Source organism: Heptranchias perlo, chromosome 8 (assembly GCF_035084215.1).
Source record: "Heptranchias perlo isolate sHepPer1 chromosome 8, sHepPer1.hap1, whole genome shotgun sequence".
Classification (NCBI taxonomy): Eukaryota; Metazoa; Chordata; class Chondrichthyes; order Hexanchiformes; family Hexanchidae; genus Heptranchias; species Heptranchias perlo.
In genome coordinates, this window is record NC_090332.1 from 32,724,534 (window position 1) to 32,740,198 (window position 15,665).

A 15,665-nucleotide genomic window follows, 5' to 3' on the forward strand; every position below is an offset into this window, starting at 1 on the left:
ACCGCAGCATTTTGTAGTATTTCTCCATTCAAATAATATTTTGCTTTTTTATTTTTCCTCCCAAAGTGGATGACTTCACATTTTCCCTCATTATATTCCATCTGCCAAATTTTTGCCCATTCGCTTAACCTGTCAATATCCCTTTGCACTTTGTGTCCTCATCGCAACTTGCTTTTCCACCTATCTTTTTATCATCAGCAAATTTGGCCACAAGACACTCTGTTCCTTCATCCAAGTCATTGATATATATTGTAAATAGTTGAGGCCCCAGCATTGATCCCTGCGGCACCCCACTAGTCACAGATTGCCATTTTGAAAATGACCCTTTTATCCCAACAGTAATGAAGAAAATAATAGCACTAAAGAGTGACAAATCCCCAGGACCAAATGGTTTGCATCCCAGGGTTTTAAAGGAAGTAAGTGAGCACTTTGCAGTTGCCCTAACTTTAATCTTTCAAAGTTCTTTAGATTCAGGAACCGTCCCTCTAGATTGGAAAATTGCACATGTCACTCCGCTTTTTAAGAAAGGAGAGGGAAACGAGGGAATTATAGACCAGTTAGCCTAACATCTGTTGTGGGGAAAATGCTGGAGTCTATAATTAAGACAGGGTGACTGAACACCTCAAAAATTTTCAGTTAATCAGAGAGAGCCAGCATGGATTTGTGAAAGGTAGGCCATGCCTGACAAACCTGATTGAATTTTTTGAAGAGGTGACTAAAGTAGTGGACAGGGGAATGTCAATGGATGTTATTTATATGGACTTCCAGAAGGCATTTGATGAATTCCCACATAAGAGACTGTTAGCTAAGATAGAAGCCCATGGAATCAAGGTTAGGAAGTTGGCTGAGCGAAAGGTGACAGAGTGTAGGGATAATGGGTAGGTACTCACATTGGCAGGATGTGACTAGTGGAGTCCTGCAGGGATCTATCTTGGGGCCTTAATTATTCACAATATTTATTAACGACTTAGGTGAAGGCATAGAAAGTCTCATATCTAAGTTTGCCGATGACACAAAGATTGGTGGCGTTGTAAGCAGTGTAGATAAAAACATAAAATTACAAAGCGATATTGATAGATTAGGTGAACGGGCAAAACTGTGGCAAATGGAATTCAATATAGGCAAATGTGAGGTCATCCACTTTGGACCAAAAAAGGATAGAACAGGATACTTTCTAAATGGTAAAAAGTTAAAAACAGTGGATGTCCAAAGGGACTTAGGGGTTCAGGTACATTGATCATTGAAGTGTCATGAACAGGTGCAGAAAGTAATCAATAAGGCTAATGGAATTCTGGCCTTTATATCTAGAGGACTAGAGCACAAGGGGGCAGAAGTTATGCTGCAGCTATACAAAACCCTGGTTAGACCGCAGCTGGAGTACTGTGAGCAGTTCTGGGCACCGCACCTCCAGAAGGACATATTGGCCTTGGAGGGAGTGCAGCGTAGGTTTACTAGAATGATACCTGGACTTCAAGGGTTAAGTTACGAGGAGAGATTACACAAGTTGGGGTTGTATTCTATAGAGTTTAGAAGGTTAAGGGGTGATCTGATCGAAGTTTATAAGATATTAAGGGGAACAGATAGGGTGGATAGAGAGAAACTATTTCCACTGGTTGGGGATTCTAGGAGTAGGGGGCACAGTCTAAAAATTAGAGCCAGACCTTTCAGGAGTGAGATTAGAAAACACTTTTACACACAAAGGGTGGTAGAAATTTGGAACTCTCTTCTGCAAACGGCAATTGATGCTAGCTCAATTGCTAATTTTAAATCTGAGATAAATAGCTTTTTGTCAACCAAAGGTATTAAGGGATGTGGGCCAAAGGCCGGTATATGGAATTAGATCACAGATCAGCCGTGATCTTATCAAATGGCGGAGCAGGCTCGAGGGGCTGAATGGCCTACTCCTGTTCTTCTGTTCCTATGTTCTATGTTTTCTGTTAGTTAGCCAATCCTCTATCCATGCCAGTATATTACCCCCAACACCATGAGCTCTTGTGCAGTAATCTTTTGTGTGGCACCTTATCGAATGCCTTTTGGAAATCCAAATATACTGCATCCATTGGTTCCCCTTTAACCACCCTGCTCGTTACTTCCTCAAAGTACTCTAATAAATTTGTCAGACATGATTTCCCCTTCATAAAACCATGTTGACTCTCCTTAATTATATTATGAGTCTCCAAATGTCCTGCTACTACTTCCTTAATAATGGATCCAGCATTTTCCCAATGACAGATTTTTAAAGTGCAACGTGTGCTCACTGGTTCATTTAAAGTACATGTATTAACACCTTACAGTATTGACTGACCGTTTCATTGTGAAAGTGCCACTGCCTGCAGGTGGATCTGCCCTTGTCTCTTTGATTGTCGGCTGCATTTTCAAAACCTTTTCTTTCACCCAGGCCATTTGTAACCTGTGGTTGTTCTGTATTTCACCGTTGAAGATTCTTTTTTATACTTTGGAAGTTCTTCTCAATATAAGCAAGTTGTGCCTGACTTGCTGAGTATTTCCGGCATTTTCTGTTTTTGTTTCAGATTTCCAGCATCTGCAGTATTTTCCTTTTGATTATTCAACACAGGCTGGTTGATTTTCATAAATGACATATTCTTGGCCCTTGTACATTTCAGGAGTCAACATGAGCCATGCTGAATTTGATCATCTCTACCTACAATGATATCTTCCAACTTTTGTCCTGTTCATATCTAGATCTTTATCCAGCTTTTTAAAAATAATTACTTAACATGACATTAAAGATATTCCATCAGTGGGGTCTGTGGATTGGGTCCTCAGTTCTCCTGAATTTTGGACCATTTCATTTATTGCAGTTTAGTCCATTGCTTGTTGACATCATCAGTGGCTTCCTCTCCATCCTCTAACACTGCTCTTATCACCCCTCTTCTTAATATCACACCCTTAATCCTTCTGCTCTCCCCAATTTCCTCTCCCTGTCTAAAGTTCATGCATGTGCCATCACTACCCAGCTCCATGCCTATCTCTCCCATCACTCTCTCTTTAAATCATTTTAATCTGGTTACTTTCCTATCCCCGGAACCAAGACCACTCTGGTTAAAGTTGTCAATGGCATCCTATGTGACTGTGACTGCAGTGCATAGAAAATCCCTTATTCTCCTTGACCTCTCTGAATGTTTGATGCAATTGACTGTTCCATCTTCTTTCAACTCCATGACACTGTCCTAGCCTGGTTCCACTCTTACCTACCCCAACAAAGCCAACACATGGGAGCAAACCACGTCACCACAGGAGACTCGGCTGCACAGGGGTGCACAAGAAATGCAGTTGTTATAGGGAGTTCGATAGTCAGGGGGAAAGACAGGCATTTCTGCAACCGCCGACGTGAGTCCCGCGTGTTGTGCTGCCTCCCTGGTGCCAGGGTAAAGGACATTACTGAGAGGATGCAGAACATTTTGAAGGAGGAAGAGGAACAGCCAGAAGTCGTGGTCCATGTGGGAACCAATGACATAGGAAGGAAAAAGAGTGAGGTCCTGCAGTCAGAGTTTCAGGAGCTAGGGAGGAAATTAAAAAGCAGGACCTCAAAGGTAGTAATCTCTGGATCACTCCCAGCGCTAGTGAGTATAGGAATATTAGGATAAGACAGGTTAATGTGTGGCTGGAGGAATGGTACAGGAGGGAGGGCTTCAGCTTCCTGGGGTAGTGGGACCAGGAGAGATCTGTTCAAGATGGACGGGTTGCACCTCAACAGAGCTCGGACCAATGTTCTCACGGGGAGGTTAACTAGTTCTGTGGGAGAGGGTTTAAGGGGGATGGGCAGCAGGATGAAACATTAGAGAGGAGAAACAAGGTGCACAGAGGACTATGAGGGACAAATAGAACGAGAGTAAAGAATAGTTCAGAAAGGGATCAGACGGGGGAAAATGCGAGGCAACCTAAGATGAGTTTGGAGTGCATGTGTGTAAATGTACGTAGTGTGGTAAATAAGGTTGGTGAGCTCCAGGCTTAAGTCGCCACATGGGACTATGATATAGTGGCAATAATAGAGAGCTGGCTCAAAGAAGGGAGGATTGGGTACTTAATATTTAATATAAGGTATTCAGGAAAGATAGGGAAGGAAAGAAAGGAGGAGGGTGGGGTGGCAGTATTGATCAAAGAAATTATTATAGCATTGGAAAGAGATGTTGTAGTTAAGGGGTCAAAGACAGAATCTATTTGGTTAGAATTAAGGAACAATAGAGGAGCTATTACACTACTGGGTGTATACTATAGGCCACCAAATAGTGGGAAGGTGATAGAGGAGCAAATTTGCAGGCAAATTACAGAAAGATGCAAGAATGCTAGAGTAGTGATAATGGGAGACTTCAATTATCCCAATATAGACTGGGACAGTAACAGTGTAAAGGGCAAAGAGGGGGAGGAATTCCTGAAATGTGTACGAGAGAACTTTCACGAACAGTGTGTTTCCAGCCCGAAGAGGAAGGAAGCAGTACTGGATCTAGTTCTGGGGAGCATGTTTCTGTGGGAGAGCATTTGGGAACAGTGATCATAATATCATTAGGTTTAGAATAGTTATGGAAAAGGACAAGGAATAATCAAATGTGAAAATACTTAACTGGAGGAGAGCTAATTTCATTGAGTTAAAAAGGGATCTTGCCCAGTTGGATTGGAATCAAAGATTGACAGGCAAAACATTAATTGAACAATGAATGGCCTTCAAGGACGAGTTGGTTCAGGTACAGAGTAGACACATTCCCACTAGGGGGAAAGGAAAGGCATCCAAAACTATAGCTCCCTGGGTAACTAAAGATATAGAGATTAAAATGAAACAGAAATGTAAGGTTCATAATACAGTAGAGAACAAAGCTGAATACAGAAAGTACAGACGAGATCGAAGAGAGGAAATAAGAGGAGCAAAGAGAGAGTATGAGAATAGATTAGTGGCCAACATAAAAGGGAACCCAAAAGTCTTTTCTAAACATATAAATAATAAAAGGGTAGTCAAAGGAAGGGTGGGACCAATTAGTGACAAAAAGAAGATGTTCTTGTGGAGACAGAGAGCATGACTGAGGTACTAAATGAATATTTCGCATCAGTCTTCATTGGAGAAGAAGATGCTGACAATGTGACAGTAAAGGAGGAGGTAGTAGCGATATTAGATAGGATAAAAATAGATAAAGAGGAGGTACTTAAAAGATTGGCGATACTCAAAGTAAAAAAAAAATTACCCGGTCCAGATGGGATGCATCCTAGGTTACTGAGGGAAATAAGGGTGGAAATTGCAGAGACTCTGGCCACAATCTTCCAATCCTCCTTAGATAGAGGGACAGTGCTAGAGGACTGGAGGATTGCAAATGTTATGCCCCTGTTCAAAAAAGGGGAGAGGGATAAACCCGGCAATTACAGGCCAGTCAACCTAACGTCGATAGTGGGGAAACTTATAGTGACAATAATCCGGGACAAAATTAATTGGCACTTGGAAAAGTATGGGCTAATAAATGAAAGTCAGCATGGATTTGTTAAAGGAAAATCGTGTTGGATTAGCTTGATTGAGTTCTTTGCTGAAGTAACAAAGAGGGTTGTTGAGGGTAGTGCGGTTGATGTTGTGTACATGGACTTTCAAAAGGCATTTGACAAAGTACCACCTAATAGACTTGTTAGCAAAATTAAAGCCCATGGGATTAAAGGGACAGTGGCAGTGTGGATACAAAATTGGCTAAGGGACAGAAAGCAGAGTGTAATGGTGAATGGTTGTTTCTCAGACTGGAGGGAAGTATACAGTGGTGTTCCCCAGGGGTCAGTATTAGGACCACTGCTCTTTTTGATATATAATAATGACCTGGACTTGGGTATAGAGGGTATAATTTCAAAGTTTACAGATGACATAAAACTCGGAAATGTAGTAAACAATGTGAAGGATAATATTGGACTTCAGGAGGACATAGGCAGACTGGTGAAATGGGCAGAGACATGGCAGATGAAAGTTAAAGCAGAGAAGTGTGAAGTGAGGAAGAATTTTGGTAGGAAGAATGTGGCGAGGCAATATAAACTAAATGATACCTGGGGGTGTATGTATACAAATCTTTGAAGGTGGCGGGACAAGTTGAGAAGGCTGTTGAAAAAGCATAATGGATCCTTGGCTTTATTAATAGAGTGCAAAAGCAAGGAAGTTATGCTAAAGCTTTACAAAACACTGGTGAGGCTGCAGCTAGAGTATTGTGTTCAATTCTGGGCACCGCACATTAGGAAAGATGTCAAGGCCTTAGAGAGGGTGCAGAAGAGATTTACTACAATGGTACCAGGGATGAGAGACTTCAGTTATGTGGAGAGACTGGAGAAGCTAGGATTGTTCTCCTTAGAACACAGATAAGGGGTTATGGTGAAATTTGCTAGAGGTATTCAAAATCACGAAGGGTTTTGATAGAGTAAATAAGGCAAAACTTTCCAGTGGCAGAAGGGTCCGTAACCAGAGGACACAGATTTAAGGTGATTGGCAAAAGAGCCAGAGGCGACATGAGGAAACATTTTTTTATGCAGTGAGTTGTAATGATCTGGAATACACTGCCTGAAAGGGTGCTGGAAGCAGATTCAAATCTGATTTTCAAATGGGAGTTGAATAAATACTTGAAGGGAAAATATTTACAGGGCTATGGGGAAAGAACAGGGGAATGGGACTAATTGGATAGCACTTTCAAAGAGTATGGCCTTATCCTGTGCTGTACCTACTATGAAACTATGATACATCTCCTAAAATGGTGTTTGTTTTCTTTCCTGCATGATCACCTTGGGTATGCCCCAGGCTCCACTCTTGGCCCCCTTTTTTTCCTCGTCTACATGCTACTCTCTGTGATATACTTGTAGGCATAGGATCAGCTGTCACAGGTACGCTGATAATACCCAGATCTATCTCTGTACCACCATCCTTGACTCCTTTGCTACTTCTGTGCTATTCGACACCTTAGCCAACATCATGTCCTGGATGAGCAAGAACTTCCTTCAACTCAACATCCACAATATTGAAGCTTTCCTGTTCATGTCCCACAAAAAACTCTTCACATTAGCTCCCAACTCTTTCACTTCCTGATAGCTTGCTCAGGCTAAGTCCGATGATGCATAATCTCACTATCCTATGTGGCCCTGGGCTGATCTTCAAACTCTTCATTCAAGCCATCATCAAGACCTCCTATTTCCGTCTCCACAACACTGCCTGTCTCTGCCTCTAACTCAACTCTATGGCGATTGAAATCCTTATCCGATGCCTTAATCACCTCCAGCTTTGATTAGTCCAGTGTACTCCTTGCCAGCTCGTAACTTCCACCCTTTACAAATTGTAACTCATCCAAAAATCTGCTACCTTCATTTTATCCCACTTTAAACCCGCTCCCTTATCACCTCTATCCTCACCAACCCTCATTGGCTGTTTATCCTTCAAAACATTGATTTCAAAATCCTTGTTCTCATCTACATATTCCTCCCTATCTCTGCACCCACGTCCAGCTGTTTGTTCCAGCACGTGCCTTTAGCCCTTCCGACTCTTGCCTCCGTTGCATCCTCCTTTCCATCTTCTGTGGTAGAGCCTTCAGCCATCTCTGGACCTACATGCTGTAAACTTCTGTCTAACCCGCTCCTCTTTACAACCTTTCTCCAGTCCTCTGAAAGCCTCCTTAAAAATTACACCTTTAATTATTTCCTTGGTCACCATCCTTAACCCTTTGCCCACCATTGCTCGGCGTCCAGTTATTTGTTTGCCTCTGTGAAGCGCTTTGGGACATTTTATTACTTTACAGATGCTATAAAAGGGCAAGTTGTTCTTTTTGAGTACAACTATTATGCTCTTTCCTGACAGAATATAATTTTCCGCCAGTAGAGTTGAAATCTCTGATGGTCCTGTTTCTCCAGAGAGATGTGTTGGGGTCGGGGTGAAAGGGCTCAAACTAAAGTTGCAAGTAATACATTGTTCTGGGTTGGTATTTTCTACCCTCCCCTCACTGTCCTAGCAGCTAACCATATGACACAACTAATAGTTACAGTATTTACATTGTTACATATCATTTAAATCCGTCATTTCTGCAAAGATGCAAAGGTAGGGATAATCCAAAAGTAGATGATGTATTGTAATGTTTTTGGACACATGAGTTTGAGTTGTGGTTACCTTGGATAGAATTTTGAATATCAGACCCTTACGGGGGTAAAAATTACCAAGTCTAATGTCTGTAGAATAGCTGAGATTCTCTTTATCTTGAATCCTTATGAAAACATTGGCAAATGAAAGCTGGGTCCAAAGGAGTATCTTATAGCCTTGAACAAATTATTTTTTTTTATTATCTGTTGGATAAGCGTTGGTATGAGAGACATGTCATGCCAAAGCCAACTCAAATACTTCAAAACTTGTTTTTCTTTTTATTCCTTTTTAGGCAGTGTTTCAAAATTATAACAGTCAGATTCCTATGTTGCAAAAAGAAATATCCATTAATGAAAATAATTGGTATATCTTGTTTCACTTTTCCATCTTCAGCTCTATTTGATCTATAAGCAATATGAGTCTAGACCTGTCCAGACACTTTATAATAAAAATTGTTTATATCCAAGTATTGAAGGAAATGTGCAGGGCTACAGGGATAAGGCGGGGGAGTGGGACAAGCTGGATTGCTCGTGCATAGAGCCGGCGTGGACTAGATGGGCCGAATGGCCTCCTTCCATGCTGTAACGTTTCTGTGATTCTATTCTATAAAAATAGTTGTGTTAGCAACTGCATCTGAGCTGAAACTATACTTGTTGTGCCTTGCTTGCTTTCAAATGGAATAAAGCAAATGTAGGCTTGAATTACTGATATTTCCACATGACGAGCTAATTAGCGCAAATTAACTTTCTTTATAAATTTAACATGGGCACAAGCTGATTGTTGACCCATTATCTGCTTTCTCCTTTTCCACTTCCCCCAATTGTACACATATCCTTTTTTCCCAAGTTCTGCTGTCAGTATATTGGGGAAAAAGGGAGATGAGATGGTTCACTATTTGGCTTCTCCAGGACTTTTAACAATTCTGGTCCAGAAGTGGCCTAAAGGAGGTGCATTTGTACCTGGTTATGGTGGACAAGAGAGGAATTCCTACTCCAGAGTTGAGCACTGTGGTGTCTCAAGGTACTTGACCTACACAGGGCTAAGTACTGACAAAACTCCTCACATTTATAGCAGACAGGGCTCATATGTCACTCAAGGCAAACTTGGAGCTAGAGTATATGGTCATCAGTTTTGGTAACCAAACATAATGTGATCCTCATCTTATCCTACTGTTTTGTATATTAAATGAAAAGCAACAGGATGCAGCTGAAAATAACAGCAACATGAAGCAACACTGCTGAATTTGACCTTTACACAGAATAGCTGGAAGCATTTGTATTGGGGTACCAATAGGCAAGAGACAGGTATTCTACATCCTAATGTATGCCTCAACAACCACAACCTGTATTTTTATAGTGCCATTAGCATAGAAAAACATCTTAAATTCTTCACAGAGGTATAATCAGACAAAAATGGATGATGAACCAAAGAAGGAGATATTAGATGGGGTGATCAAATAGGTGCAGTTTCAGGAGGGTCTTAAAGGAGGAGAGGGAGGAGTTTAGGGTCAGAATTCCAGAGCATAAGCCCTAAGCGGCTGAAGGCATGGCCGCAAATGGAGGGGAGGAGGGTGGACAGATATAATAGGCCAAAGTCAGAGGAACGGAGAGTTCAATGGAGGAGAGATGAGGCCATTCAGGAATTTGAACACAAGGGTGAGAATTTTAAATTGGAGGCATTGGGGGTCTAGGAGTGGTCAGCAAGGACAGGAGTGATAGGTATGCATGACTTTATGCAGGATAGGTCACGGGCAACAGAATTTTGAATGAGCTGAAGTTTATGTTGTGTGAAGGATGGGAAGCCGGCCAGAAGAAAATTGGAATAGCCGAGTCTGGAGGTGACGAGGCATGGATGAGAGTTTTAACAGCAAATAGGCTGAGGCACATGATGTTCAGCAAGCCCAATTCAGCAAGTTAAGCCTAACTCTACATTCGAACTTCTCCATACAAGGGATGGAGTTTCAGTGTTAGAAAGAGTTCCACAGGTAGAAGGTATCAGGTTGGATTAATACAGATTGTTGCTGGACTGAGCACTGACTTGTCTTTAAGGAACAAGTTAAAGCTTTAGTAACATTATGAAACTCAAGACTCTTTCATTCTTTGCCTGGTGGACACCATCAAATATAGTTGTGTGCACCTGTGTTATAGTGTTAGGTATCTGACCACTTCTCACATTACCACCTCTTACAGGTATTGTATTGAACACACTGAAGTCCTTCTGTGTATGCTTTAATCCTTTAGCTCGGTGACAGGCAACAAAGTCAAAAGCAAATCCCTGACATGTTACAAGCAAAAAAGAGCAACTTAGTTTGCAAATGTATTCAAATTTACTAAGTTGGACTTTGCATCAAAGAATAAAACACACAGGACTGGGTTACCTTTTTTTTTAAAGTTTGATTCTTGAAAGAAATGAAAATGAACAGATTCAAAATGGGCCATTCCATGGTTTAAATAAACTATCACTTTCTAGAGTGAAGCAAGCCGTTACAGTATTAGTGTGACCAAACAATATCAGTGAATATCTGAAATCCACAGATTTCACTCATTATCTGCAAGGCAGCTGGTTTTCATTTTTAATGAAACAATGGGTTGAAAATGATCATTACAACACTTGCAAAAACCTTGTAAATTAGTGGCCCTGATCTTGATGTGCACTAATAAATCTGTGTCCTGACACCATCTAGTGGGTCTTTATAGGAATTGCATCTATTGTTAAACAAAATATCCTTTAATTCTTGAACAAATAAAATTTGGATGCATTGTAATATACTTGTGTTCCTTTTTCAAAAATCTTCTAAAAACTAATTCCATCCATATCATTTTTAGTGAAGAGAACTGATCATGTAGAATAGCCAGGCATCTGCATAATCTATGGCTCCATCCTTACTCAAAGGAACTGGAGCGACACCAAGACATCCATAATGTACCTAAAAATAAAGTCAATATTTGTATTATAACGGTATAGATAATTTTAATAATATAACAGCGGACAAAGACCAACAGGTATGAACCAAAAATAATACTGATTCTGACCCAATAAAACGATTGCACTCCAAAATAAAATGCAGCAACTTTCACAGAGTCACACAGGTTGTCCCATGTGTTGTATCAAAATGCCTCAAAAAAATTGTGCCGAGCCAATCTTGCAGCTTGTGATATTAATGTCTCTGTTCTGTTGTCTTTGCGCCATGTCAATTAGTAGCAAATAGAATAAACTATTCTCTCTGAGACTGCAGTTCATACAATTACTATTTTGTTTCCAGGCACTGAAGGAAACTCTACTAATTTCCCCTTTATTTCCCTGGAAATGCAGTGTAAAATGCTGGAAAGAAAGCTGGAGGAAGATATGGTGTTTACAGAGTATGAGCAGATCCCAAAGAAGATGGTGGATGGCGTTTTCACCACAGCGACTCTTCCAGAAAATGCAGAACGGAATCGTTTCAGGGATGTCGTTCCGTATGAGGAGAACAGGGTGGAGCTGGTACCAACCAAAGAAAACAACACTGGCTACGTCAATGCCTCTCACATCAAGGTGAGAATGGCTTTCTACATTAATACTTTGTCAAAAATAAGTTGGGTTATAAAGATGTTTTAATGGGCTTTATATTAGTGAGTGCTCCATGAATCCCGTGTATAACACCAAAACTTGTGCTGTGTCATTCTAATTGATCCGTTGTAAATGTGTGTTTTCTGTTAATATAAAATGTAAAAGACTGCTGAGTTCCAGTAGTCTAACCACATTTGCCCTTTCTTACCTAAATCCAATCTGGCCAATTACCGCCCCATCAGTCTACTCTCAATCATCAGCAAAGTGATGGAAGGTGTCGTTGACAGTGCTATGAAGTGGCACTTACTTACCAATAACCTGCTCTCCGATGCTCAGTTTGGGTTCCGCCAGGACCACTTAGCTCCAGACCTCATTACAGCCTTGGTCCAAAACTGGACAAAAGAGCTGAATTCCAGAGGTGAGGTGAGAGTGACTGCCCTTGACATCAAGGCAGCATTTGACCGAGTGTGGCATCAAGGAGCCCAAGTAAAATTGAAGTCAATGGGAATCGGGGGGAAAACTCTCCAGTGGCTGGAGTCATACCTAGCACAAAGGAAGATGGTATTGGTTGTTGGAGGCCAATCATCTCAGCCCAGGACAATGCTGCAGGAGTTCTTAGGGCTGTGTCCCAGGCCCAACCATCTTCAGCTGCTTCATCAATGATCTACCCTCCATCATAAGGTCAGAAATGGGGATGTTTGCTGATGATTGCACAATGTTCAGTTCTATTCGTAACCCCTCAGATAATGAAGCAGTCCATGCTCGCATGCAGCAAGGCCTGGACAACATCCAGACTTGGGCTGATAAGTGATAAGTAACATTCGCACCACACAAGTGCCAGGCAATGACCATCTCCAACAAGAGAGAGTCTAACCACCTCCCCTTGACATTCAACAGCATTACCATCGCCAAATCCCCCAACATCAACGTCCTGTGGGTCACCATTGACAAGAGCAGGTCAGAGGCTGGGTATTCTGTGGCGAATGACTCACCTCCTGACTCCCCAAAGCCTTTCCAACATCAACAAGGCACAAGTCAGGAGTGTGATGAAATACTGTCCACTTGCCTGGATGAGTGCAGCTCCAACAACACTCAAGAAGCTCGACACCATCCAGGACAAAACAGCCTGCTTGATTAGCACCCCATCCACCACCTTAAACATTCACTCCCTCCACCACTGGTGCACCGTGGCTGCAGTGTGTACCATCTATAAGATGCACTGCAGCAACTCGCCAAGGCTTCTTCGACAGCACCTCCCAAACCCGCAACCTCTACCACCTAGAATGACAAGGACAGCAGGCGCATGGGAACAGCACCGCCTGCACCGCTCCAAGACACTCACCATCCTGACTTGGAAATATATCACTGTTCCTTCATCGTCACTGGGTCAAAATCCTGGAACTCCTTACCTAATAGCACTATGGGATTATCTTCACCGCATGGACTGCAGCAGTTCAAGAAAGTGGCTCACCACCACCACCTCAAGGGCAGTTAGGGATGGGCAATAAATGCTGGTGTTGCCAGCGACACCCACATCCTATGAATGAATTTAAAAAGTCACTTGGTGGAGTATTCCATTGATTGCAATATTGTCCTGCTTTTCAATCACTGCTAATATACCCTAGCACTAAAATAAAATCAGATTCTATGATTCTTCCGTGATAGAATTTTATTTTAGTGCTAGTGTATAATAGGAATGTTATATTGCCCTGAAAGGTAGATTCCAACTCTATTTTTGTTTCAAATGATAGATTTGTGAGGTGTGAGCTATAGACTGAGTGAGTGACATATCAGAGAGTTGTAGGGATAGATTAATTGGGGTAAATTTCCATCGATAATCTGGTGGAATGGATTATAGAACCCGCCCGATTTTCATCCCACTAATTTAAATGGGGTGGGTTCTATAATGAGCGGGCGATCCATTCCACCAGATTATCGCCACACGGTGAAGATGAAAATCTACCCCATTTATTTTTCCACATGCAAATTTTTGAATAGTAATTGTAAAATAATGTATAGAGTACTCTTTAATAATGATTAGGCTTGTTATTAAATTGTTATAAGGATGAGCTGAATGACCCTTTTCTCACTCCCTCATACTGGTGCTGATGACTGTTTCAATGGCTCAGATTTGGCTCAACGTTTGATGGGTTAGGGCCTGTTCAAATTCAACAGAGGCTCCTTTGCTTATGCTTCCTGAATGCATAATGTTCTGTTAAATGGACTAGCAGTTCCAATAAATATTTGTTAACAGGGTAGATTGTTTAGAATTGCACCTTCTCAGGCTGCTTGATTTGTATTGAGTACTCACTTGAGGTTTTCATTTCTAGCTGAAAGTCAAGCTCTGCAATAATGACAAAAATTGCTAATTATTAGAAACCTATCCTTAAAAATAGAATTATTGGACTTTGGCAGGGGGGCAGACCTGTGACTTCAAATCACCAGCTGAGTGGTTTGTAGAATTAGCTTGGTTATGGTAACCCAAAAAGCTACAAGATATTTTTGCCTCCCTCTTCTTCCCTATACGTGTGGAAGTATTTAGTCCCTATTAGCTCCTTCCCCCTAGCCAACAGTCTAGGATATCTCAACTGTAATTAAAGGCCGTCGACTGCTATAAATAGACATTTCCACTGTAGTCAACAGTACTTTATATTGTAAAGGATCCTACCCATGGAAACCCATTGGATCTCCACACTGTTGTGGGTCTTGCAAGCTGCTCTTGGGTTTCTACTTAAACCCAAGCCCTTGAAGCTGAATTCATTCTCTTTTAGCAACAGGAATCATGGATCACCAGCCAACAGTGGGCCTTCATTTGAACAGTGGGACCAGCTGTGGAGAGCTACCCATTGAGTTCACTGGTGCTCAGTCCCCTTCTACATTATAAAAGTGGTAGTATTCTATGTAGCAGTGCATGGTACACTAAACCAAAACCTCATATCACGCCATTATAGGTGCTTTTGCAGGAGAATTCTCCCGCAATTCTCTCACTGGCTGTACTTAGCAATAAAACTAGCCCAACTATCCTTGTTCCAGCAACAGCAGAGAACCACTTTTTTAGGGGTCTTGTGAACTGTCACTGTATTTGCCTGCTTTACTTCTGCCTGGTATCTCATGTAAAACTCTCCCGAGACTGGTGCAGCAGGTTAAAAATGTCTTATATGAACCCTTTTAGTGCTGTTGTTCTGTGCCTTCTATCACATTTTACCAAGTTTTATATTTGAATAAATTGAACCAAAGATCAGTTTCCCTTCTGGCACAAAGTTGATTAATATACTACTGATGTGATCATTTTTTGTCTACTTTGTAAATTATCATTTTATTGTACATACTTTGTCCAGGAGTGGTACAGTGGCTCATATTGCCACTGAAAAGTCTTAACTGCATGTTTGTGATACTGAATATTAACAAATAGAATATGAGAAATAAATCAAAAACCTTTCCTAGTTCAGTGTTCTCAACTACAACTAACTTTTGCAGTAGGTTTATTTTATGTTGTTTGGTACATAAAGCGTGAAGTGGGCCTTCAGCTTCTATTGATTAGTTAAGGGCCACTTTCACGGGACTGGCTGCAGTCAAGGATGTTCATCAGCCTTTACCATTGTGGTATTGAGCACCCAGTACCTCTTGCAGTATCCTGTATACTCTTCTGGTAAAATCAAAGTCATTCCTGTTTGTACAATGTTATGCCAGAGTTGCACCTGATGGCAGAATTTTTGCCATCTATATATGGCATCCTATAAATGCACCATAGCATCGGATTTCCTGTACCCATTCTAGCACAAAGAGGCTGGCAATATGTCAGTAACGGTGTTGTGCTGCTTGAGTATTTGATAATATAAAAGCAGGTATTGTTTCATTTTAAGTGTCTGCTGTAAATTAATACTGAACGTTTAACAAAGCTAGAATGCTCCCCGCTTTAAACAGGGAAATGTAATACTGCAGTGTTACTGTAAGGTAACTCCTGTTTAACAAAAAAGCTGTTATTACAGCAGACTCCTGTCTGTCTTGGGAGTTAGGTGCAGAGTAAAAC

At 41.3% G+C, this 15,665-nt stretch overlaps 1 protein-coding gene across 1 annotated transcript in view; it reads left to right on the forward strand.

The window, feature by feature from the left end:
• The window catches only part of LOC137324524 (tyrosine-protein phosphatase non-receptor type 14-like), a 260,760-nt gene that overhangs the window by 226,468 nt on the left and 18,627 nt on the right, over window positions 1–15,665 (forward strand). The window contains exon 16 of the mRNA XM_067988918.1: window positions 11,402–11,620. Within this exon, the coding sequence (XP_067845019.1) occupies window positions 11,402–11,620 (219 nt within the window). The remainder of the gene's footprint in view (window positions 1–11,401; window positions 11,621–15,665) is intronic.